Source organism: Rattus rattus, chromosome 15, assembly GCF_011064425.1.
Source record: "Rattus rattus isolate New Zealand chromosome 15, Rrattus_CSIRO_v1, whole genome shotgun sequence".
Lineage (NCBI taxonomy): Eukaryota > Metazoa > Chordata > Mammalia > Rodentia > Muridae > Rattus > Rattus rattus.
The window spans coordinates 73908061-73930927 of record NC_046168.1 but is presented as its reverse complement, the minus strand read 5'-3'; the positions used below and the strand labels follow the sequence as shown (position 1 = coordinate 73930927).

The window sequence follows — 22867 nt, the reverse complement described above, 5'->3', positions numbered from 1 at the left end:
CTCAGAACCTGCACAGGCTCAAACCAGACGATTGCTTTTCTAAACTAACCTAGGAAAAGCAAAAACTGTTCTTACAATACTATCTGCTAGGGATGGCTCAGGTGGTAACGTGCTTGGTTATGAAACCATGAGGACCTGAGTTTGACCTCTAGCATTCATATAAGAAAACTGGGCATGGCAGCATGACTACAGAATCTCAGCTTTGGGGACATGGGGATAGCAGAGTCCTTGGGGGTGTGGGCCAGCCACTCTTGCTGAATTGACTAGCTCCAGCTTCCTTGGAAGACCCTGACTCAATCAATTGTAGTGTGGCCTTCTGGATTCTTCAGACATGACACAAGTACCCATGTACACATATATTCACACTCATAGATACGATCCTTTTAGAAATGTTTGCATGTGTGACATGACACAAGTACCTGTGTACACATATATTCACACTCAGATACAGTCCTTTTAGAAATGTTTGCATGTGTAAAACTATTCTCATTCCCAGTAGAACCCGTTTCTTCATCTTCAAATTTTTTTCATCTTTATCTTAAATTCAAAGGGAATATGCCTAAGTGTAATTATAGTAGGATTACTGTGGTAGCTATTTTCTGTTATATTTCCTTACAAGATAAAAATCTGTTGGAGGGGGCTAGGTGGTGCAGTGGTTAAGACCTCGGCTCTTCAGCAGGACCCAAGTTTGGTTGGTTCCCAGCACACACCTCAGGTGGCTTCTAACTGCAATCTTTCTGGCTTCCGTGCTCACAGACACTCAAATGCACATGCCTACAAACAGACACATAATGAAAAACAAAAGCCAAAAACAAAAAAAACAACCAAAAACAAAACCTAAAAACAAAAAAACCAAACAAGCCTATTCCTACTCTAAAAAGCTGCTACACGAGTCAGTCACCATAGCTTATGGTGGTTACACATCATGGGAAGTGAGTTGTGAGGTGGTTTTGTGTACAGTAGGTACAGAAAGCTAGACCACACCTGGCTCTGTGGCACGTGAGATCATGTATGCATAGGTTCCTGGCCAGAGCGTCATGTGACACGGCACTCTGGTGCACACTTAAGAGTTTTCAAGGGTACTACAGAAGAAAGGTGTGGGGTTAGGAATTAACGTGATTGATCTCTCACTGACTAATTTTATATTAAAGAAAAGAGACATTTGAGATGAAAGTCATTTTAGAATCTCTGATTCCCTTCATTTTTTTTTACAAAACATAAATAATTACTGTGATTCTTCCCTCCATTATAGTGATGCTTTTGACATACAGTATGGAGTTGTGGTCATTCGCCTAAAGGAAGGACTGGATATATCACACCTCCAAGGACAAGGTAAGTACGGGTTAGCCTGAGCTTATTTTAGCAGCGCGGTTACTTTGTTAGGAAGTTGTGCCTCATTGCTATAAGTTCTTCACCCTCTTCCCAAGATGCCATCCTCTTCATGTCAAATGCTCACCATCTTAAGAGCAGATGTGCTTGGAAACAGCTATGTCTGCGTCTTCTCCTTGTACAGCTCATGTGATAGCTTTATTTTCCATTAATTAATATTAATGGAGAGTGTAAAATTTAGTATAAATCATAGCCTTAAGAGAGGCAGACATTAGCTATGATTGTAAATTGGCTAAATTTGTTTTTTAAAAAATAGGATGAGAAAATATTTAGATTAGTATTAAAACATTTAAATTACTACTTAGGCTGTAAAAGTATTAAAAACACAGTATATAATCTTTAAAATATTTTAAAATGAAGGTTAATACCTAATTCTTTCCATATCCTTCAAAAAATTCTACTGATTTAAAAATAATTGAATACCTACCATTTTCTCTTATCAGTTAATTAATGAAATCATCAGATTAGCTGCATTTAGATAGACAAGAAACATAAGCTTTTGTAATTTGTTCATGGACTTAAATTCTTTAACCTTATACTCTCCTTTAAGAGTACTCGACAACTTTGAAGAAACACTTTTGAGTTCTCTGTGAAACAAAGCAACTTGTCTTGCTGTAAACATGCTTGCTTTTTCTGGAATAAACCTGGCAAGATCTCATTTATAACAGTGACTAAGTTTAGAGAATGTGACTCAGACCCATTCACACTGCACAGTTAAGAGGTGATGCTCCCTTTCTCTCAAAAGAATAGCGTATTATTCAGTTGTGTCATTTACTGGGAATTGAATGTGACTGAAACTGTCTTCTACCAGGTGTGGTGGCACACTCCCTTTAATCCCAGGACTTGGGAGGCAGGCAGAGCTCTGTCTGACTACAAGTCAAGTTCAGGACAGCCAGGGCTATTAATACAGAAAAACCCTGTCTCAAAGAAAAAAGGAAAACAAACTATACATTTATGATCAGTCCTTTTTTGAAAGCCTTGCCCATTGCTAAGATCTGGTGTTGGGCCCACGTAGATGTTTTCTGAAACCCCCAGCCTTTTTCCAGAGTTCTGTAACCCAGGCAGCTTTGGTGACTTGTCATCAGTGCCCAGTGACATCCCCCATGGGCTTGTCATGAACAGTAAAGAGGGAAGTCCTCTTCACCCTTAGTTTAATGCTGGCTCCCAGCTCCTATAGCTTCTATTTCTCTTCATCCATACATATCGGTGATGGAAATTATAGACAGATTACTAATTTCTTATCATAGTTTTCTTCATACATGTTTCACAGTAGAAGTTATATATTTACTTATTATTTACCAAAATCTCAAAATGCTTTTAGAAGAATTGCTCCCTCCATTTGCGATTATTACAAAAAGGCTGTTCCTCAGACATTGACTTTGTAGTCGTAGAATAATTCCTCTATGGGCCTGTAAAAATTGGTTACATCTACATTTTTTGTATTATAATTCCTTTTGAGAGTAGAGTTTTTTTTTTTTTGTTTTTTTTTTTTTGTGAAAGCCTACATATCATCCTTTTGCTTGCTACATTCTACTTTTGTCTGAATTTCTCAGTCATGACATAACTCCCCAGAATTCAGCTTAGCCACTCGTGGTTGACATGTTTAAATGGATAGTCATTTTAAACATTGTAGATGTTTCTTCGGGAATCAGTCATCACAAGGAATACTGGTTACCTTTTAATTATTAAATCATGAATAGTTAAAACATGGTCTTGATACTGTTTTAAATACCTTCATATCTATAGAAGAATTACTGTCATCACAAGAAAAGTCACCTGGTACCAAGGATGTGGTAGTAAATGTGGACTACAGTAAGAAGTCAGATCAAGATGCTTTCAAAGCATCTGGTGAAAAACCTATTACACAGAAAGGTAAGTTTCATTCAAACTAGATTTTATTAACAGTTCTATTTAATATGGAGGCTATTGGCTTTCGTGTATAATGTGTACGACAAAATCACTTTTCTTAAGCCAGCATTGTTCCTAGTAGGCCAGGTACAATTGCACCTCAAAACTGACTACAGAGTGAGTAGCAGTTTTACAGTATCTGTTTGCCTTAGTGAGTGAAAGAGAAGTCATGCCAATTGATCAGTTACTAACATGATCTTTAGTTGTTTCCTTTTAATGTTTTTGTTTTAAAGTGTGAAGAACACATTCTTTTTCATGAGGCTTACAGATAATTTCATCTCAAACTGTGTATCATGTTGTAAGAAGGAAGAGGGATGACTTCCAAATCTTACTCTCCCACCCTCACTCTCCAACCTCTGTTGAGACTCGTATCTCCATCTGTCCTGTTCCAGCTGATACGCAACAAGAAAGAAATCTGCACTGTAAATCATCAAGCCATAGTGTACTTTTGATTTCTCTAAGATGACTGCTATCCTCTTCATGAAATTGATAGCCTTGGACAAACCATGTCTCTGTGCAATTTATCTTTTAGATTATTTGAAAGCATTAATGTTGCTTTTTATTGTTTTCTTTCCTGTGTAACTTGCCTAGTGTGTAGTAGAAAGTGTAGCCCGCACATATTGCTTCTTTCAGCCCTTGGTGGCTTTAGTATTCTTTGCTGTATTGTCTCTACACTTCATAAGCTTTTTCTGTTCATTTTTTGCATTTATTTTAATTTATATGTATATTCTTTTACCCTTCTCCATTTTATTGCCTGAGACAGACCCTTCTGTATAGTCTGTGAGGAATCAATGTATGCAGTCACATTGATCATTTCCTAGAAGATATTCTGCATCACATCTAGATAGATGTTAGCATGTACATCAGCTTGTGAACGTGTGCTACAACTTCATATTTTATCAATAGGAAGCTAGGTTAGTGCATTTCTACTCTGTTTTAAACATTTAGATGCATTACCCCAATTTAAAGAGTCATTTTGGGAGTGGGTAAGAAAGCCCACTGGAAAAATGCTGCTAAGTCTTATGACTTGAATTTGCTCCCTGGGACCCTCAGAGTGGAAGGAGAGAATTGACCCCTACAGGTTGTCCCTCTAACTTTCATCCACCCACATAAATAAGTAATATAAATAATTCCAAATGCCACTGGGTCTTCGACATTTAAACTCCTTTAAATGACTATAAACTACTTATCACTATATTTTCAAAAGCAGATACTGTATTACTTTGTAACAGTGATATTTATAGCTTAGTTATTTTCCTATAACATACATAAAAATTGTTATAAAGTTTGATTTTCTGTTTTGCATTTGGCAATTTCTCAAAATCAGCATACATAAGAAGGGTGGATACTATGTAAAAGTTTCAGTATTTGGAACATTATAATAATGTTATATAGGCACAGTATTTAGTTTTATCTGTCTTACTGAGGCGTATAATTCACACACACACACACACACACACACACACACACACACACACACAGAGCAGTACCCTTTTAAGTGCTTGGCTTGTGCCAATCCTAATCTCATTTAATCAGTGTCTGAAATTATACAGCCTTAGGAGGTAGGTACGTTTTCTACCAGTGAGAAAGCAAGGCATTCGCTCACCACTCTGGCTCATACTGGGAGAGTGTTAGAGATGCCATTGGAAGCCAGGGAGTCTGACTCAGGACCCCACTGCACAATGGTCTTTCTTTTTTAAGTCTCGAGTTCTGCTTTCCTTAAACAAACAGACAAATAATAATTACATTCGGGGAAAAGGAATTATGAAAACCACTTACCCCAGAAAACCAACCGGTGAATATTTAAACATAAACTGGTAAATGTATGCATACATGCATATGTATATGAACTTAATTTAAAGAAAATGATTCCTTTATAAACAGACATTTACATACTAGACTTCTGTCTCTGATTAAATTCTTTACTATTTCAAGTACAGTTTGACTTGTACAGATATCAGGTGCTTTGCTCTTATGTTGGGACACAGTGACATGATTAAGGCTGTGTACTATCTGCAAGGGCAATAGCTCAGTCATGCTTTCATTCTACACACTGTAGTTTGACATTGTCAGCTGATTTCAGGTATGAGAGCTTAAAGTTTACAAAATCTCCTGGCTTTTTTGAATAATTTTTCAGAAATAAAATTTCAGGGTGGGTGTTAATCATTCACTCTATATGGTATATAGAAAATATGTTTTAATATATTAAACACTCAGTATAAAAAAATAACTTAATTTTCAGTCGTAGTCATTTCTTCTCATGGACTGTTACTTCACACTGTCTTGTTTATAATGTGCTCTATTTACATTTCCAAACTTTATGATTATACAGGCAATTAACCTCCTATTTTGTGTTTTTAAACATAATCTAGATGAGGAAGAGGATGGCAAGACTTCAACTCAGCCACTGTTGAAAAAAGGCAGGCATTGTTCATCATTTTATTTTATTCCCTCTCATATTGTTAACTCTTTGATTCCAACCCTATTATTTTCCTTTTATTTTCATTTAGTTTTAATTTCCATGGTGAGGTGATATTACAGTTATCTATTAAATGCAGATTAGCAAAATTAATATTGTTCCAACTAAAGCATTCCATCTCACTGGGACAAGCTGTTACTTCACAGTCTTTTGAACCGTCATAGTGTTTCTGAAATACTCAAACCTGGAGTGGCAGGGCTTGGTTTTGTTTTTTCTGAGTTCCGCTGCATGGTTGAGAGGATAAGCAGACACTGAAGGAGGTTTATGCCAGTGTCACTTACGTTCTTCACCAGCAGCTGTGCCCCGCCAAATTCTCGATTTTGATACTAATATATTTTTTGTTTCAAAAATTGCGAATTTCTCACAGTCATGCTGCGTTTGGGAGATACAGTCATGTCAGCGTACATGAATTTTATGAGAAGGAGAGAGAGGTGAGAGTTATGGAGCAGTGTGGTTTGGTAGCCATATTTCATCATGCAGAATCATTTGTCATGTTTGCTTTACATCATGGCAGCATGGAAAGTGAATGACGGACCTTCTGGGAGATGACCAGAGGTCCTTCTGTGGATTTGTTTCCAAGTCTTCCTGGAGTTTCGTAATAGCCATTTGCTTGCTCACAGAGTCCATGCTGATTTTTTTTTTTTAATTCCTAGAAATGTATCTGGGAACTTCTTTCAGACATGCAGCAAGTTTGTATCCTTTCCAAGGAGTTCCCACCATCTTTCTGTTCCTCAGAGAAAGATGTAGTTATATGGCTTTAAAATTGGGCATTTCATATTGAGGGACAGATGATAAACGAACACATTTCCCTGATAATTATAAGAGTGATTGGTGTTTCTCCAATCATCTTGCAAATACATCTTTTATTTAATACTTTTGAACTCATTGAGATACCAGATAATAAAGAAATATTAAAGAACAAGTGTAAAGCTTGATTGGTTAGCCTAAATTAGCTTTCCAAAAGAAAAAAATTATATTTAGAATTCCTGTGTATTCGCCAAAATATTAGACACTAGTATAATTTGGATGAGTTTGCCTATTGTTAAATAAAAGGAAAGTTTTTGTACTCAAAGTATCTGTTATAAGCTCCCTCAGGCTTATGATGGAAGCCATATACAGCTATCTGCATATAAATCTCTAAATTTACAAATGCTAGGAAGTTCTAGGAATATGGTAAAAAGAGATTTAACATTTACTTCCCTTATGTCATAATTTTTTGCTTAATCCTTCAGAATCCAAGGGCCCCGTGGCACCTTTAAATGTAGCTGACCAAAAGCTTCTTGAAGCTAGCACACAGTTTCAGAAAAAACAAGGGAAGAATACTATAGATGTCTGGTGGCTTTTTGATGATGGAGGTAAGGCTCTTAATGTATTTCTTTTACAAAGAATTACCGAAGTTGTAAAAATGAAGTGGCACACATTTTTCATGTGTTTACCCCATAATTAAGGTTTTACGCACATTCTCAAACAGCAGAAGGATCGGTGTGAGAATTATGTCTCTTCAGGGTCCTTCATGGAGCAGAAGTTTTAGCTCTTCCTCGAACACATGACTATGCCATTTTATTAATCATCATAGTTCCAGCTTATGGAATGTCACTGAATTGGAATGCACAAATCACAGATCAGTCACAGTTTCAGGTTATGAATCTGTGATAGAAATAGCAGAGAAGTGGTACTGTGCTTTTCTGTCTGTCTCACCAAGAGTGTCATGTTGAGTAAAGCGTATTTTTTCAGGCATATCCACTGAATAGTTGCTTACCCCTCTTCATGATTACAGATGTGCTGGTAGGGCTTCTTGGAGGTTCTGCAAATAGACCGTTCTTGTCATGTCTCGTGACTCTTACATTTTCACTCCCATCAATCCTTCCTCATCACCTGGCTGGTTCATTGTAACGAAGAGCCTGCCTCTTCGTTTTCAGTCATTGATTCTTACGTTATCCAGAAGGATCTGACGTGTTTCATCATTCGTTTGGTTCAGATTGTCCACATCTAGCCAGCAGGATCTTCCCTCGCTTCGCTAGGATGACTTAATGTGTTCACTTGTCAAAAGGCACACAGTTTGGGAGTCCCTTCCTGAAACAAGATGGCATACTGAGCTTGTCCCTTCCTTGTCCTGGAAAAGTCCTTTTATCCAAGAACTCTTGGTTCCTTCTAGTCAAGAGTAGTGTTTAGAAGAAGCTATGCTGGCTTCTTAGATGATACTTTGTTACCAGGATCCTCAGTGGACAGAGCTGGGAGAATTTCTAATGTGTGTGTACTGTATAGACCTTTAAAGCCAGCTCCAATCTCCCTGTTCTCTTTCCTCTCTCATTTCAGTGTGAAGTGTGCTCCTTCTAGGCTGTGTCCATTCCCTTTCCCTTTCCATATGCAGCTTCCTTTCTGACTGCCTAGGCCATCCTCTGACTTAATCGCTTACGTATAGAACTGCAACTCTTGGACTGGACCTCAACTCTTAGACCTCCCTCCCTCACAGAATTGTCAAGGGAAGACAGAAGAAGAATTTTACTTTGAATTGTAGTTTTTTTGAGACCAAGTTGAAACTAAATTCTTTTGTTTTCAGTGTTAGCATTTAAAAAAGGACTTAACTATATTTTTATAATTCAGGTTTGACCTTGTTGATACCCTATCTTCTGACAACCAAGAAAAAGTGGAAAGATTGTAAGATCCGAGTATTCATTGGTGGAAAGATAAACAGAATAGACCATGACCGGAGAGCGTAAGTTTGTTTTAAGTTGGGAGAACATTATTCAGCTAGCCCTATCATAATAGAGATTTGATAAAATAAAAACTACATGGGCCCTGAAGTATTAACCATACTGCAAAAGTCTCATTAAATAGAACCTCATTCTCTTTAATTTCACCTCCATGTTTAAGTTATAAATACATACTCTTCTGTATGTTATATTTTAAACATTGCATTCTAGGAAGTCTTTACTAATACCTAAGAGAGTGCATGGGCATTGTCTTTTTATATATGGAGTGATTGTGTGGACTTGGAGACGCCAGGAGTTCAGCACAGTTTCATCTGCGTGCTGTTCTGCACTGCCATGAATGGTTTCCGGCGCGTCTCTCCTTACTTTGTTCCATACGGTACTGCCCACATTGCTCCCAGTCTTATGTAGAAAGTCTGAGGGTTTTGACTGATCTTCCCACAGCCCAGTAAACATTCTAGACAGCGTGAGTGCTGCAGCGTGACAGTGGGGTTCTGATGGTCTCGTCCTTTTCCATCTTGTCCCCACTCGAAGTATGTCCCTTCACGCTGTCCTCAATTTGGGGATTTTGGGCATTTTGGTCTACTTGTTTTATCTCTTGTGTACATATCTCTTCATTTGCCTCATTCATCTATGCAAATGTGTTGTACAACAAGACTTTTCCTGGGAGATACAATACCACATACTCCAGATAAGGAGGGAGCATGTTACATGACCATAGAGACACTACCAAAGTCCAACTTGGTGAACCGATGGGTTTTATTGGGGTTACTTACAGGATTATAGATGAGAGGTTACTTGCAGGAGCAGAAGTGATTCAAAGACAGCTGCATTCAAAGCCCACCCCAGCATGGGTGACAGATTACAGAAGCTGTGAAACCTAGGGCACTACACAGCCCGCAGGCAGCTCAACAGGTTGAAGAGTGGCCTTGTGCCTTTTGCAGGAAACTCGGGTCTAAACCTGATTCATCCTAGCAGCTTGGCTGGTTCCTGCTTCCAAACAGCTCAGAGTCTTTGCAGTTTGGCTTGTCTGAGAGTGACTCTCAGCAGCTCTGTTGTTTCCTCTGGGTGGGACAAACCCAGTGAATATAATATGTCAGTTTCAGGAACTTCCTGAAGCTATTTTGGGTTCCCTTCCTGCTTAAGGTAACCCTTCTCTGCAAGATAGAGTGTATCAAGCTGGGAGGAAACTGTTACCCAACAAAGTGCTTCCTTGTTTTGAACTCAGCTCAATTCTCAGCACTAGGTCTGACTCTCTCCCCCTTCTCTCTCCAGCACATTTCTTTCCTGAATTAACTAACAGTTGAGACCACTTATATCACTTTTCTTAAATTTTAGTCCTCTAGGCTCTGTAACACTTAGCAGACTGTAGTTAGGATGTACTAGAATCCAGTTAGGGATTTGCACTTCAGCAGTGAATCGTGGAGGGAACACTTGTCACACCTCCCTTTGTGACGCTTGTTAGACACTGGGTCTTGTTTTGTTGACTGCTTTCCTTGGGTGCTTCAGGTTTCTGTTATAACTCGTAGTATTTCATGACTCCTGACCCAGACCTGGGTCTTTATTTACCAAATGTTGGCAGGATTGGTATACTTTCCCTGACCATCACCAAAGACAAATCCATCCATGAGCTTTTTCCCCCTTTTATGAACTGAATCTTCAAGATGACTTTGAAAGTTTTATTTGTGCCTTAAGCTATTTTAAGATAAATCTAAAAAGTAATAACCCAAAAGTAACTTAAAAGAGGCTTTCTTGTTATTAAATATATGTTTCTAGTATGCTTTGACTTAAATTCATTTTTAAGCTGTCTCATTTCATTACAGACAGCCTTTGCTCATGCACAGTTAGGCGCTGTATTAGTTACTTTCTCATTGCCATGAGCTGCCTCAAAGACACCTTGAGCAGAGGGAGGGCTCACAGTTCGAGGGTATAGTTCATATTAGTTCATAGTTCACGGTGTGCTGGCTGGTCAAATGTGTCTAAAGCCAGGAAGCAGAAGCATAGCTGCTCAGCTTTTCTGGAAACTTACTTCGTGGCACAGCCAAAAGTTTGTCTCCTAAGTGATTCCAAACGCAGTGAAGATTGACCGCCACATACAGTAAGCAGGAAGATAGACAGACTACAGTCGTCTCTACTTGGGCAATTTCAATGGTTTCTTTTTTAATGGAGAGTAGGAGCTAGTTCAGGAAATTCGTGCAGCAGCTGATAGACTTTCCGTCCGAGTCATCTTCCCATATATGCAGGGATCGAGAATGCCTGTGAGCACCCTTTCCACGTCTGACGCTCTTCTTCTTCTCATAGGATGGCTACTTTACTCAGTAAATTCCGAATAGACTTCTCCGATATCATGGTCCTAGGAGACATCAACACCAAACCAAAAAAGGAAAAGTAAGTTGCTGCATAAATTATTCTATACAAATTTCCAGGTCCTATGGCCTGTGCAGTTACAGATATTGACTTGAAGTGATCACCTGGGCCTTTTCCCTGTCCCCAGTTACACTGAAACCGTGTGGTGATCTGTTTGCCACTGAGACTGGAGGAAGCTTTCAGGACGAAGCTTTCAGGAGTGATTGGTTTTCAGAGGGGATTGCACTTCTCCATGCTTTCTGAAAATTGTTAGTGCCACAGAAGTTCAGATAGGTTTAAGTTTCAGGTACTTCCTGCGCACAGTCTGTGAAAGCGTTCGATCCCAGCTTGTCATGTGATTGCTTCCATCCGTTACGTCACTGTGAAGGTCTGAGCGGTTCCCTGTAATCACTGTTGTCAGAGTCTTTTATTCAGAGTTCCTACTCCCCGGATTCTCTTCCTGTAAAGTGGCACAGAGAGGCAGTTACTGTCTGCATATTTTGTTAGATATAATTGTAGTTTTTTTTAGTCATATGTTGAATAAGGTACAGGGCTGGGATAAGAATTATGTTTTCCGGGGTTGGGGATTTAGCTCAGTGGTAGAGCGCTTGCCTAGCGAGCGCAAGGCCCTGGGTTCGGTCTCCAGCTCCGAAAAAAAGAACCAAAAAAAAAAAGAAAAAAAATTATGTTTTCCATTGATAGGGAAATGATTCACTGTTTGAGTAAAGTTGTATTTGACATCAATCAGGAATCATTCTGGCTAATGTGACGCTGTCTAGGTTGAGGGACTGACACAGGCAAGAGCTAAGTCCACTCAGTGAGAGAGTGGGGGTTGCTGTTTCTACCTCAATTATAAAGATTGTTACAAGTTATTGTTCACTATGTAGTATGTCCTTGATACATAATTGAAAATAAGCTTGTTGGCATCTCTGTACTCTTTAAAGCATCGTCGCTTTTGATGACATGATTGAGCCATACAGACTTCACGAGGATGATAAAGAGCAGGACATTGCAGACAAAATGAAAGAGGACGAGCCCTGGCGCATCACAGACAACGAGCTGGAGCTCTACAAGACCAAGGCACGCGTCCATCACTCCCACCTGACCCTAGTACACTTGCTGATGCTGTAAACACCAAGCACTGAGACTTAGTACAGCTACGTAAAGTCGGCTTCCATTAAGGCCATTTAAATACGAATGTGGGAAGCAGCACCCAATACGTTTCTAAATGTTATTTTATTACACAAACTTTATTTTGTTTTTGCTGTTTGTTTTTACAAACCATGGTAGCACCTGCTGCTGCTGCTTTCCTCTTCTTCCTCCTCTTCCTCTTCTTCCTCCTCCTCCTCCGATGCTGCCGCCTCTTCTTCTGCCTCTGCTTCTTCCTCCTCTTTTTCTTCCTTCTCTGTCTCCGTCTTTGGCAGTGCTAAAGGTCTGGTCCAAAGCTACATGGACTCGCACACTGTACACTGTTATAGTCTGCCTTATACTTACACTGTTCACAATTCTAATTGCAGAGTATTTAGGAATGATTCTGTCATTTTTCATTTCAGACATATCGGCAGATCAGGTTAAATGAATTATTAAAGGAGCATTCAAGCACAGCTAATATTATTGTCATGTAAGTATTATTGGAACAAGCTGTAGGCTATTTATAAAAGTGCATTTGTGTATCTGTCTCTCTGTTTTTGCTATGATTAATTACTTAATGGTTTTTAGAAGGTTCTTAGATTTTCATATATTGAGTATTGTATTTATACCATTCTGGATGGAGAGTAGAGGGCACACGTGTGATAAAAGATAACATTTATGCCTGAGAACTCAGTCACTCACTAGGCACTTTGATAAATTGTGAGTCTGCATTAGCCACTGCCCTCTACAAAGACCGGTGACCAAAGCTGAGGCCAGCACCAACTGTGAGTGTAAACATACGTAGAAGGCAGTTTGACTACATTAGAAGCAGGTTACCCACTAGGGCCACTGACATCCCGAGCCTTGAGCTCTAACCCTGTTCACAGCACCAGGCACGATTTCCCTCTTGTAGCCCAGGCCTTAGATCCGCTCAGTGTGCTGGTTCCCGATGGTCCGTTATGGTTGCTTTTATTCTATACTTCAGCCTGATCTTGATCCTGAGTCTTTGCCTCCCAAGTGCTGCCTTTGCTTTTCAGTCTGCAAGGCCTGGCTACTGAGTACTTGGAGTTGATCAGAAGGACATTATCTATAAAAGGGAAACCTCAAACTTTCAAATGTGGTTGTTTCACAATAGGGATCTGGCAGTTTACTCGTGGGCAAGAGATGCACTATACCTTTGTATTAATCGAAGTACATTTTTGATGTTTTCTGAACTCGTATGTCTATTTGATTTCCTGGCAGAGCCACAGGCATGAGTGGCACAGGAAAGGCTCTCACAGTAGAATTTGAATCCCAGACAAGTTTCTCGTAAAGATAGTTATTTCGATGGTTAACTTGGGATGGCAGTTCATGTCTGAACCTGCCCCATGTTTCCCTCGCAGCTGTCTTTGAATTAGATATAAGCGTCGGTGCCTACTTGAGCCTCTGTTTCTCTACTGAACTGTGTTAAGTAGAGATAACTTAAACCTGGATTTCTTCAGCTCTAAATCCTGTGTTCCTTAATAGAAAAGAGAAACTTGGGCACCTAGAAACCAAGACAAATGATAAAACTCTATGACACTAAACTGTTACGGTAACCTAGCACATTTTCAATTTGTGCTGTTGGTAGGTAGATTTCCATAATGAAAGACAGTAAACCATAGAAATTTAGAATGAATTCTTATTGGTCAAAAAGTCACTTCCATACTCTATAAATAGAAATTAAGATTCACAAGAAAAGGTAAATTCACCTTTCATCTTAATTTTCATTTTCTGAGTTATATATTTTTCTTCTAAGAATCCTTAGTGAAGGCAAAGTTTGAAATTCATATTAAACATGAATTATAGGTATTGAAGTTCAAATAATTCCTAATCTTATAGACAGATGTTTGAAAATCTTTTGAAACCTGGGGACAGTGAAATGAGAATATGTAAGAAGTCACTGATATATTTATACAGAAATCCCTTCAATCAGAAATATCTTACCACAGGGATGGGACCTAATTAATAATTGCATTCCTCAGTGTTTCTCTCATTCTGATCCTAGGAGTCTTCCAGTTGCCCGGAAGGGTGCTGTGTCCAGCGCGCTGTACATGGCTTGGTTAGAAGCTCTGTCTAAGGACCTGCCACCAATCCTGCTGGTTCGTGGGAATCATCAGAGCGTCCTTACCTTCTACTCTTAACTGTCCTGCCCCATGGACTCCCTCTAAGAATGGTACTTCAGTGCCTAGTCAGAGTGACTGGATCGTCAGCAACACCGCAGCATCACAGTGGCGAACTGGGTCTTTGTTTCACTACTTCATTCTTTGAAAGCACATGGACACGTTGCTCCACTGATAGATCTGTGGAGACTTTGGTTTTAGTCTACTCCAGATCTCAGTCTTATGACTGCTGATTCTTCCTTGTTGGACTGAAGTTCTTGAGAGTAAAGTTTTCCTTTGCTACTTGACAGCAATAAGAGTGAGTTATTTTTGATTGCTGAAAGGAGTACATAAGCCTTTAGCCTTGAGGTGCCTTCTGAAATTAACCAAATTTCATCCATAGATCTATCGTCTTTTGTACATTTATAGAATGTTAAACTCTGCCTTCAGACATTATTTTTACTTCTAATCTCTGTCATCCTAAGTGGACACTGCTTGTCTCCTCCCATTGACCAGTTAGTGTTGAGAGCTGTGTGTTTCGTATTACTTTTGTAAAAGCATTTGTTGGATACTGAAGATGGTAGGACAAGCTAATAAAATATGTGGAGAAAGTATCCAAAAATGGAGCCCAAGGTTAGGTTTATATGAATAGATACTTAGAGCTAGGGAAGAGAGGCCCGAACACCGTTTCTATCTCTCAATTAGAGTTATCTATTATTTCTTTTAAATCGTAGAGATGACTGACGATCTACCCAGTACTTCATTTATAACATAAAAAAAAAAAAATCACATTTTTTTTAAAGCAAAACCTTGAGGTCATTTGTATTGTTTTTAAAAGGTCTCTTTTAATTTAGAATTTCCTCTCAAATGCGAGGGACTTTTAAGACATGCTAACTGTTATTTTTCGAGGAAATTTAGACAAAGCATTGCCATTTACTAGAGCATTTCAATAAATACTATGGGGATTTCACTATCCTATGCCATCCTTTATTTAAAAAGAAAGATTACAATGTTATCAATGGTTAAATGGACCACTGTTTTCTTAGTGAAATGGTTTTAGGCTTAATTTATTCAAGTATCAAGTACATTTAGTCTTAATACACTCAGGTTTGAACAGATTATTCCGAACATTGAAATTTAATCCATTCTTAATACTTTAAAACTTGCGTTAAAGAAAACTGCCAGTTTGTGCATTTGACCTTGTCGCCTGCAAGTGCACTTGACAGCGAGCGTGCACACATGCGCTGTCCTGAACGCTTTATACACAGTCGTTAATGTGAAGTGTCTCAGTTCAAGGAAGGATCTTCTAAACATTTCAAGGGATTCATGTCCACATGTCTGTCTGTGTGTATGTTTTGCATACACAGGTGCATATGTGTATATGTAATGAAATTTATGTTGCCAGTGTTTCAGATTTTAAAGTGATCATGATTTGGTAGGTTACAGATTTTTTGTTGTTGTTGTTTTAGTTTTTTCTTTTCTTTTTTAAGTAAGCATTCAAGTCAGATCAAGACATTACAGATTTCATGGAGGACAAAGACAATTGGAAGAACATCGTGTAGCTTTGTACAGTTATCCAGTTAGGTAAAGAAGATGATCTGTAAGTTTCAGTGGAGAACATAACGCAGACTTTCATCATCTTAAGGGAAATGTCAGAAAAGCATTTCAGTAGTGTAGTGCTTGTGCTCCATGAAAACAGACTGCGTTAATACCAGCTGGATATCTTCTCGTTTCCACTCAGAATATTAAAGAAAACAAGGTTAAGTGATTTTTTTTCCAAGTTCTTCTTACATTATAATATAATATTGTTCCATTTATTGTAAATTTTGCAGAGTTTAGGGCAGTATAGAAGAATCATATTAGCAAACCATATCATGTGTGGATCTTCTGAATGGATACTAGGGCATGGGCTGAATGCTGCTATCTTGAAATGTACACAGCTAGACTTGCCTTTTATTTTTAAAGGTTTTCCCCCATTCAGGAAACTTCATTGTGATCTGTACTACAGAAACTAAATGTCATACATCATACGTGTGTGTTCAAAGTACATAAAATGGATCTCAACGCACCTAACAGGGAGGGTGGCGACACTGTTTGTGAAGTGATGCAGCAGCAGCTCTCTACTCTTGAAAACCACCTTCCGTCGTCAGCTAACACGAGCTGCCAGGCCAGACGTTCTCAAGATTGCAGTAGTACTATAAAACAAAACTTCTCAACGGTTAATTCTTAGACATCTAGCTAGTATTAAAGCTGTTTTCATTTTACGCTGTTTTGATTATTTTGATGCCAAATTATGTTTTAGTCCTAATCATTGATAATAACTTAAAAATACGCAGTGGCATTTGAGCTTGTTCTTGGGATAAGTTAAAAACTTGAGTGCGTTCAAAGAGAACGTCGTTGATGATTAACAGTTCACTAAATCAGATATTCATTTGTCTCATCTTTTCCTTCGTGCTTTGTTTTCCTTCAGTCTTCTCATATGGCTTCCTGACGTGTGTGTGGTTTGTTTTGTTTTGTTTTTTTAAGACTATGGAAATAATTTAAAGAGTTGAGCTCCGGTGATGATCTGCTAAGTTTGAAAATGTAATATTTTGATAATACTGTACTGTACCTGTCCCAAATGCTTTTGTAATGTTTTAACCCCAAGTATTGCAGTTGCTGCTCCGTACAGAGGTTACTGCAATAAAGGAAGTGGAATCATTAAAACTTTAATATCTACTCTTGCTTTTACCTGTCTTTGCCAGCCCTGTGATTTCATGTCACTCAAGTGACTAACACTCCCTCGGTGTCTGTGTCTGAGGTGGCCTTGGGGAAGTGGAGTGAGCACAGCACAGCATGGCTGCCCTTACACTGCTGTAGCTTTTCTAATCCCCAGTTTGGGGCCAGACTCCTCGGGAAACTAAACGATTAAAGGGAGTCATGTTCCTTGAGTTTAAGTTGATGCTTTTTGCTCCAGGGATTTTTTTGTTTATTTTGGTAAGCTGATTTGCAGTTTTACAAAGCCTTTTCCCTTGCTCATGTGGACCCTTCAGTGTGTCACATGTGCCTTTACTCTTAAGAAAGCAACTTAGAGCAGTTCCATAGTTTGCTAAGGTGATGAAGGTTGCTAAGGACATTGGCCAAAAGCCGGAATTTGTGCCTTCACTGCTCTTCAGTGAGACATCTGAAGACAGAGCAGGCCGTGCAAACTCTCCTCCCCCTCTGTCCTTCAAGGCTGCCTAACATTCACATTCCAGCTGCAGACAGATGCTTGTTCCAGGTCGCATCAAAGATCTGAGACCAAGTATGAGCATCCACTTGATCTTTGTTTATTTCCAAGTACGCTCCTGTCTGTGTCCCTTTACCCAGATCTTTGAGAGTCTAATAAGGATTCAAAAGTCGCTATGAGGGGTTGGGGATTTAGCTCAGTGGTAGAGCGCTTGCCTAGGAAGCGCAAGGCCCTGGGTTTGGTCCCCAGCTCTGAAAAAAAGAACCAAAAAAAAAAAAAAAAGTCGCTATGATATTTTAATTTTAAACAGAAACCAGTAGGGTTACTCTTTTCTGCTGAGGGGAAGTTACAGTTGATACGCACTTGTTAATTTATACCAGGAGGACATTAGAGCCTGGAGTAACCCATGGTGAAGGCAGTGCGGTCCTCAAATGCACTAATTCTGACTTGTTCAGGTAGTTCAGACAGTAGATTGACAAGATATGCTACCGGTGGCTTATGAGTCAGTCTAATTGTTTTTATAAGTCTGGTGGCAAAATAAGACTTCAGAATCGTCGTTCTAGAGAAGATGGGGATTTGCCGCCTCCTTGGCGTATAGGTTTACCTCAGGCTGCTGTCCTTTTGGACCAGGGTCCCATTTCCCAGCTATCCACGAAATAGGGTGAGTGATCCTTGAATTAAAAGCCTGACCCATTTCTCAGTAAAATCCTATCAAAATATTGCTAAAGCTTTTGTTAGAAAATTGTCAAGATTTTGATGTGGAAGAAGACGTAATTTAGCCTAAAGAAAAACATTTCATAGGCTAGTGTAGATTCAACTTTCTCATCTCCGATAACAGACATATGCAGAGATAACGTTAAAGTTAAAAAGGCGGTGTTTTCATATTTACCGAGCTGCGTGGAGGACGATAGGAGGTGTGCTTGCTTTTTCACATTTTAAACCCAGTGACACCAATTGTAAAAGCAGTAACCCAGTTGAGCAATGTTTAGGGGAGCAGTTCTCAGCCTGTGGGTTGCAACCCCTTTGGGTCCTGTGTGTTGGACAGTTACAACTCATAATAGTAGCAAAATTATCCTGCTGAATTAGTGATGGAAATGTTTTTATGGTTGGGGTCAGCACAACACAAGGAACTGTATTAAAGTGTCACAGCATTAAAAAGGTTGAAAACCACTGTTGTATAACCAATAAGGCCAGATTCTTTGTTCTTTTTAGTATTTTGTTTTTTGCTCTTTCCCAACATTATTTTCTTTCAAAACAAAAATATCCATTAAAAATAAACATCAAAACAAGCAACAGACTAGCAAGACAAATAACAAGTAAACTGAAACAAAAAGTACACACACACACCCATAGACACAGGCACACATGCACTCACACAGACAGACCCACACATATGCACGCGCGCGCGCACCACACACACACACACACACACACACACACACACACACACACGCACTCCAGAGTTTGCTTTATGTTGGGCAGCTGTTGGGCTGGGGGCTGCTCTGGAGTGTGGCTGGAATACGGTGATCTATTGGAGGAAACTGTTTCTCCCTTTGTCCAGGTATCAATTGCAAATAACTTCTTTGTTAGGGATGGGACCTCGTGTCTACTTTTCCTTCTTAGTGCTGGGACCCCATCTGGCTTGAACCTACACAGAGTTTGTGCGTGCCAGCACCGTCTCTCTAAATTCATTTGTGCACCAGTTGTATTTGCAAGATTCTGCTTCTTTGGACTCATCCATCACCGCTGGCTCTTAAAATCTCCCTGCTCCATTCTGCATAGATTCCTGAGCCCTGAGGGGTAGGGTTTGATGAAGGCATTCATTTAGGGCTGAGTATTCCAAAGTCTTCATTCTCTGCCCTTTGTCCCAGTAGTGGGTCTCTGTGACTTAGCATTCATGGTAAGAAGTTTCTCTGTTATTTCCCATCTATTGCAAAACGGGACACTTAACTGATGAGGGTTGAGGGAGACATATGTCATTAGTCACTGTATTGCTGTGTTCCTTTAGCAAAGTAATATATTAGGTTTTCCCCTAGGCTCGTGACCTATCTAATCTCGGGTTTGTGGCCGCTTTAGGAGTGTCAAGGTATAGATTTCATCTCACTGAGTGGGCCTAAAATCCAGCCAACCAAAAGCGATCGATCACTCCATAATGCTTTTGCCATTATTACACTAGTGCATCTTGCAGGCAGGTTGCTGATGTGGGTCTCAGTGTTTGCTAGCTGGGCCGTATTGATTAGCATTGGTCGATATTGATAACACACACAGATAGGTGTTTCAGCGATAGGGCCTTCCCATTCAGGTTCTGGAGAGCAGTTAATAGTTCTGAGAATAGCATGTGGTTTGGGGGTTCCTTGGACTCCTTTGGCCACCTACTTAACAAGATGTAACTCATTCCTTACACCGTAGATGTTACTTCATGGCATAAATATACTCTCAACAATTCTTCTGTGGGGAAGTAGACTGTGAAAGGTAGCCTGGTATTCGGTTGAGCTAAGGCTTGAAGCTCCAGAGACCCTGAAGGGATGATAGGAGCTGCGTCTGCTCCTAGGCACCAGGCCCTGTCACTAGCCACAGCAGCCCGCAGCAGTGCCCCCATAGATTTGTGGCCATCAGTGTTTCTAGCCCAGCAACAGTAGTGAGAGGGCAAGTAAGGATCTAGCTTTTTGGCCCTCAGGGGACCCTGGGTTGGGCCTGGGCTGGCAGGCAGGGGAAGCAGAGAGCTCAGGGCAAGCACTGCTTTCTGAAAGGCAGCTCTGTTAGCTCTCGCTGTGACATGGGGGAGGGGCAGAGAGTGGAGGCTAGTCTAGTCGCTACAGTGGCAGAACAAGTCCAAAATAAGATTTGGAAAATGTAGCTAAGAGTCAAAAGTGGGGGGGGGGGGAACTGGCCAGGAACACATATGGGGGAGAGAGTTGGGGGTAGAAAATGAGGAAAGCCTCAGTCTTTTGAACTAGGTCAGGGGTTGGTTACTCACAGTCCATGAGTTCATGTGGAATTCCAATGTGTGTGGGTCAACAGCTGAGGGTACGTTCTTTTATTATTCAAGATTGCTTTAGCTATCCTGTATGTGCTACCATGTAAAGTTAAAGATTTTTACTTTTTTTTTTTTTTGTAAAGAATTGTGTTGTAATTTTGATGGGGATTGCATTGAATCTGTAGATTGCTTTTGATAGAATGGCCATCATCTTCCGCCCCTCCCCCACCACCTATTAATCCTACTAACCTACCAATAAGCGTGGAAGGTCTTGCCATCTTCTGTTATCTTTGACTTCTTCCTTTAACATCTTACACTTTTTATTATGCACGACTTTCATTTGCTTAGAGTTATCCCAAGATTATTGTACTTTTTGAGGCTATTGTGAAAGGCACTGTTTTCCTGATTTCTTTCTCAATCAGTCATTTGTGTATAGGAAGGCTACTGGTTTTTGTGGGTTAATTTCGTATCCCACTACTTTGCTGAAGATATTTATCAGCTATTAGGGTTCCTGATGGATGTTTTTAGGATGTTTTATGTGTAAAATCATAACATCTGTAAATAATGGTAATTGGTTTCTTTCCTATTCTTAGCCCCTTGAACTTCAGTTGTCTTCTTCCTCTAGTTAAAACTTCAAGTACTGTATCAAATGGGTGTGGGGAGAGTAGGCAGCCTTGTCTTGTTTCTAATTTTAGTGGAATTGCTTTGAGGTTCTCATTTTTGGTTGATGTTGGTTGTAAGCTGGCTAGAAATTACTTTTTTTCTTTTTTTTTTATTAACTTGAGTATTTCTTATATACATTTCAGTGTTATTCCCTTTCCGGTTTCGGGCAAACATCCCCTAATCCTCCCCTCCCTTCTTTTATGGGTGTTCCCTCCCCATCCTCCCCCATTGCCGCCCTCCCCCAAACAGCCTAGTTCACTGGGGTTCAGTCTTATGGGACCCAGGGCTTCCCCTTCCACTGGTGCTCTTACTAGGATATTCATTGCTACCTATGAGGTCAGAGTCCAGGGTCAGTCCATGTATAGTCTTTAGGTAGTGGCTTAGTCCTGGAAGCTCTGGTTGCTTGGCATTGTTGTACATATGGGGTCTCAGCCCCTTCAAGCTCTTCCAGTTCTTTCTCTGATTCCTTCAACGGGGTCCTATTCTCAGTTGAGTGGTTTGCTGCTGGCATTCGCCTCTTATTTGCTGTATTCTGGCTGTGTCTCTCAGAAGCGATCTACATCCGGTTCCTGTTGGCCTGCACTTCTTTGCTTCATCCATCTTGTCTAATTGGATGGCTGTATATGTATGGGCCACATGTGGGGCAGGCTCTGAATGGGTGTTCCTTCTGTGTCTGTTTTAATCTTTGCCTCTCTATTCCCTGCCAAGGGTATTCTTGTTCCCCTTTTAAAGAAGGAGTGAATCATTCACATTTTGGTCATCCGTCTTGAGTTTCATTTGTTCTAGGCATCTAAGGTAATTCAAGCATTTGGGCTATAGAAATTACTTTTATTATATTGAGGAATGTTCTTTGTGTCCTTAGTTTCTCTGGGACTTTTATCATGTAGGTATGTCATTGGGTTTTGTCAAATGTTTTTTCTGTATTTAATGAGATGATCATATGGTTTCGCTCTTTCAAACAGTTTATATGGTGGATAATGTTTATTGATTTACGTATATTGAACCATACCTGCATCTCAGAGATGAAACCAACTTGATCTTGGTAGATAATTATGTGTTCTTGGATTTAATTTTTCATGTATTTTATTGAGAATTTTTGCTTCTATGTTTATAAGGAAAATTGGTTATGTTTATAAGGAAAATTGGTCTGTAATTTTCCTGTTAATCTGGCTTTTGTGTGGTTTTGGCATCATGATAATAGTGGGTTTATAAAAAGAGTTAGGAAGTATCCTGCCAGTTGTTTTCATAGAGTAATTTAAGGTGCATTGACATTAATACTTCTTTGAATGTCTGGTAGAATCCTTCTGGCCCTGCGCTTTTTTTTTTTTCTTTTTTTTCTAGTTGAGAGATATTTCGTCATCATTTAACTTTGGAAGATCATTTATATAAAAAGGTTCTCTAGTTTAGAACACAGAGTTTTAAAGCATGTCCTTATGATTCTCTGAATGTCCTTGATTGTTAATATTGCTCTATTCATTTCAAATGTTGCTTATTTAGATTTCTTCCTTCATCTTTTGGTTAGTTGGGAGAGGGTTTGACAATCTTCTTGGTTTTTCCAAAGAACCAGTTTGTTGTTTCATTGATTTTTTTTTTCTATTTTGTGGTTCTCGTTTGTATTTCATTGATTCTATTGCTGAGTTTGGTTATTTCTTCCTGTCTACAAGTTTTATGTTTCTTTTTATTCTAGAGCTGTCTGGAATGCTGTCAAATTATTAATAGAAGGTCACTCATTTTCTGATGTAGACAGTTAATGCTATGAACTTGTCTTAACTCTGTTCCAACAGTTTTCTGTGTTTTCATTTTCATCCAATTCTAAAATGTTTTCAACTTTCTTCTTGACTTCTGTCTTGACCCGGTTTTCATTTCACAGTGACTTCTTTGGTTTCCATGGGTTTCTATACTTTGTATAGCTTGATTGTCATTGATATCCAGCTT

The 22867-nt window shown here is 39.4% G+C and overlaps 1 protein-coding gene across 2 annotated transcripts in view; it reads left to right on the top strand.

Moving 5' to 3' along the window:
* Positions 1 to 16802, top strand: part of Slc12a2 (solute carrier family 12 member 2) — a 67835-nt gene extending 51033 nt beyond the window's left edge. Inside the window, exons 19-27 of one of the 2 annotated variants that reach the window (XM_032886085.1) lie at positions 1253 to 1332; positions 3136 to 3261; positions 5670 to 5717; positions 7009 to 7131; positions 8381 to 8492; positions 10789 to 10875; positions 11778 to 11913; positions 12387 to 12454; positions 13991 to 16802. In XM_032886085.1, the coding sequence (XP_032741976.1) occupies positions 1253 to 1332; positions 3136 to 3261; positions 5670 to 5717; positions 7009 to 7131; positions 8381 to 8492; positions 10789 to 10875; positions 11778 to 11913; positions 12387 to 12454; positions 13991 to 14126 (916 nt within the window). In that variant the 3' untranslated portion in view covers positions 14127 to 16802. The remainder of the gene's footprint in view (positions 1 to 1252; positions 1333 to 3135; positions 3262 to 5669; positions 5718 to 7008; positions 7132 to 8380; positions 8493 to 10788; positions 10876 to 11777; positions 11914 to 12386; positions 12455 to 13990) is intronic. The other variant, XM_032886086.1, reaches the window with a different exon arrangement.
* The last annotated feature ends 6065 nt before the right edge of the window (positions 16803 to 22867 follow it).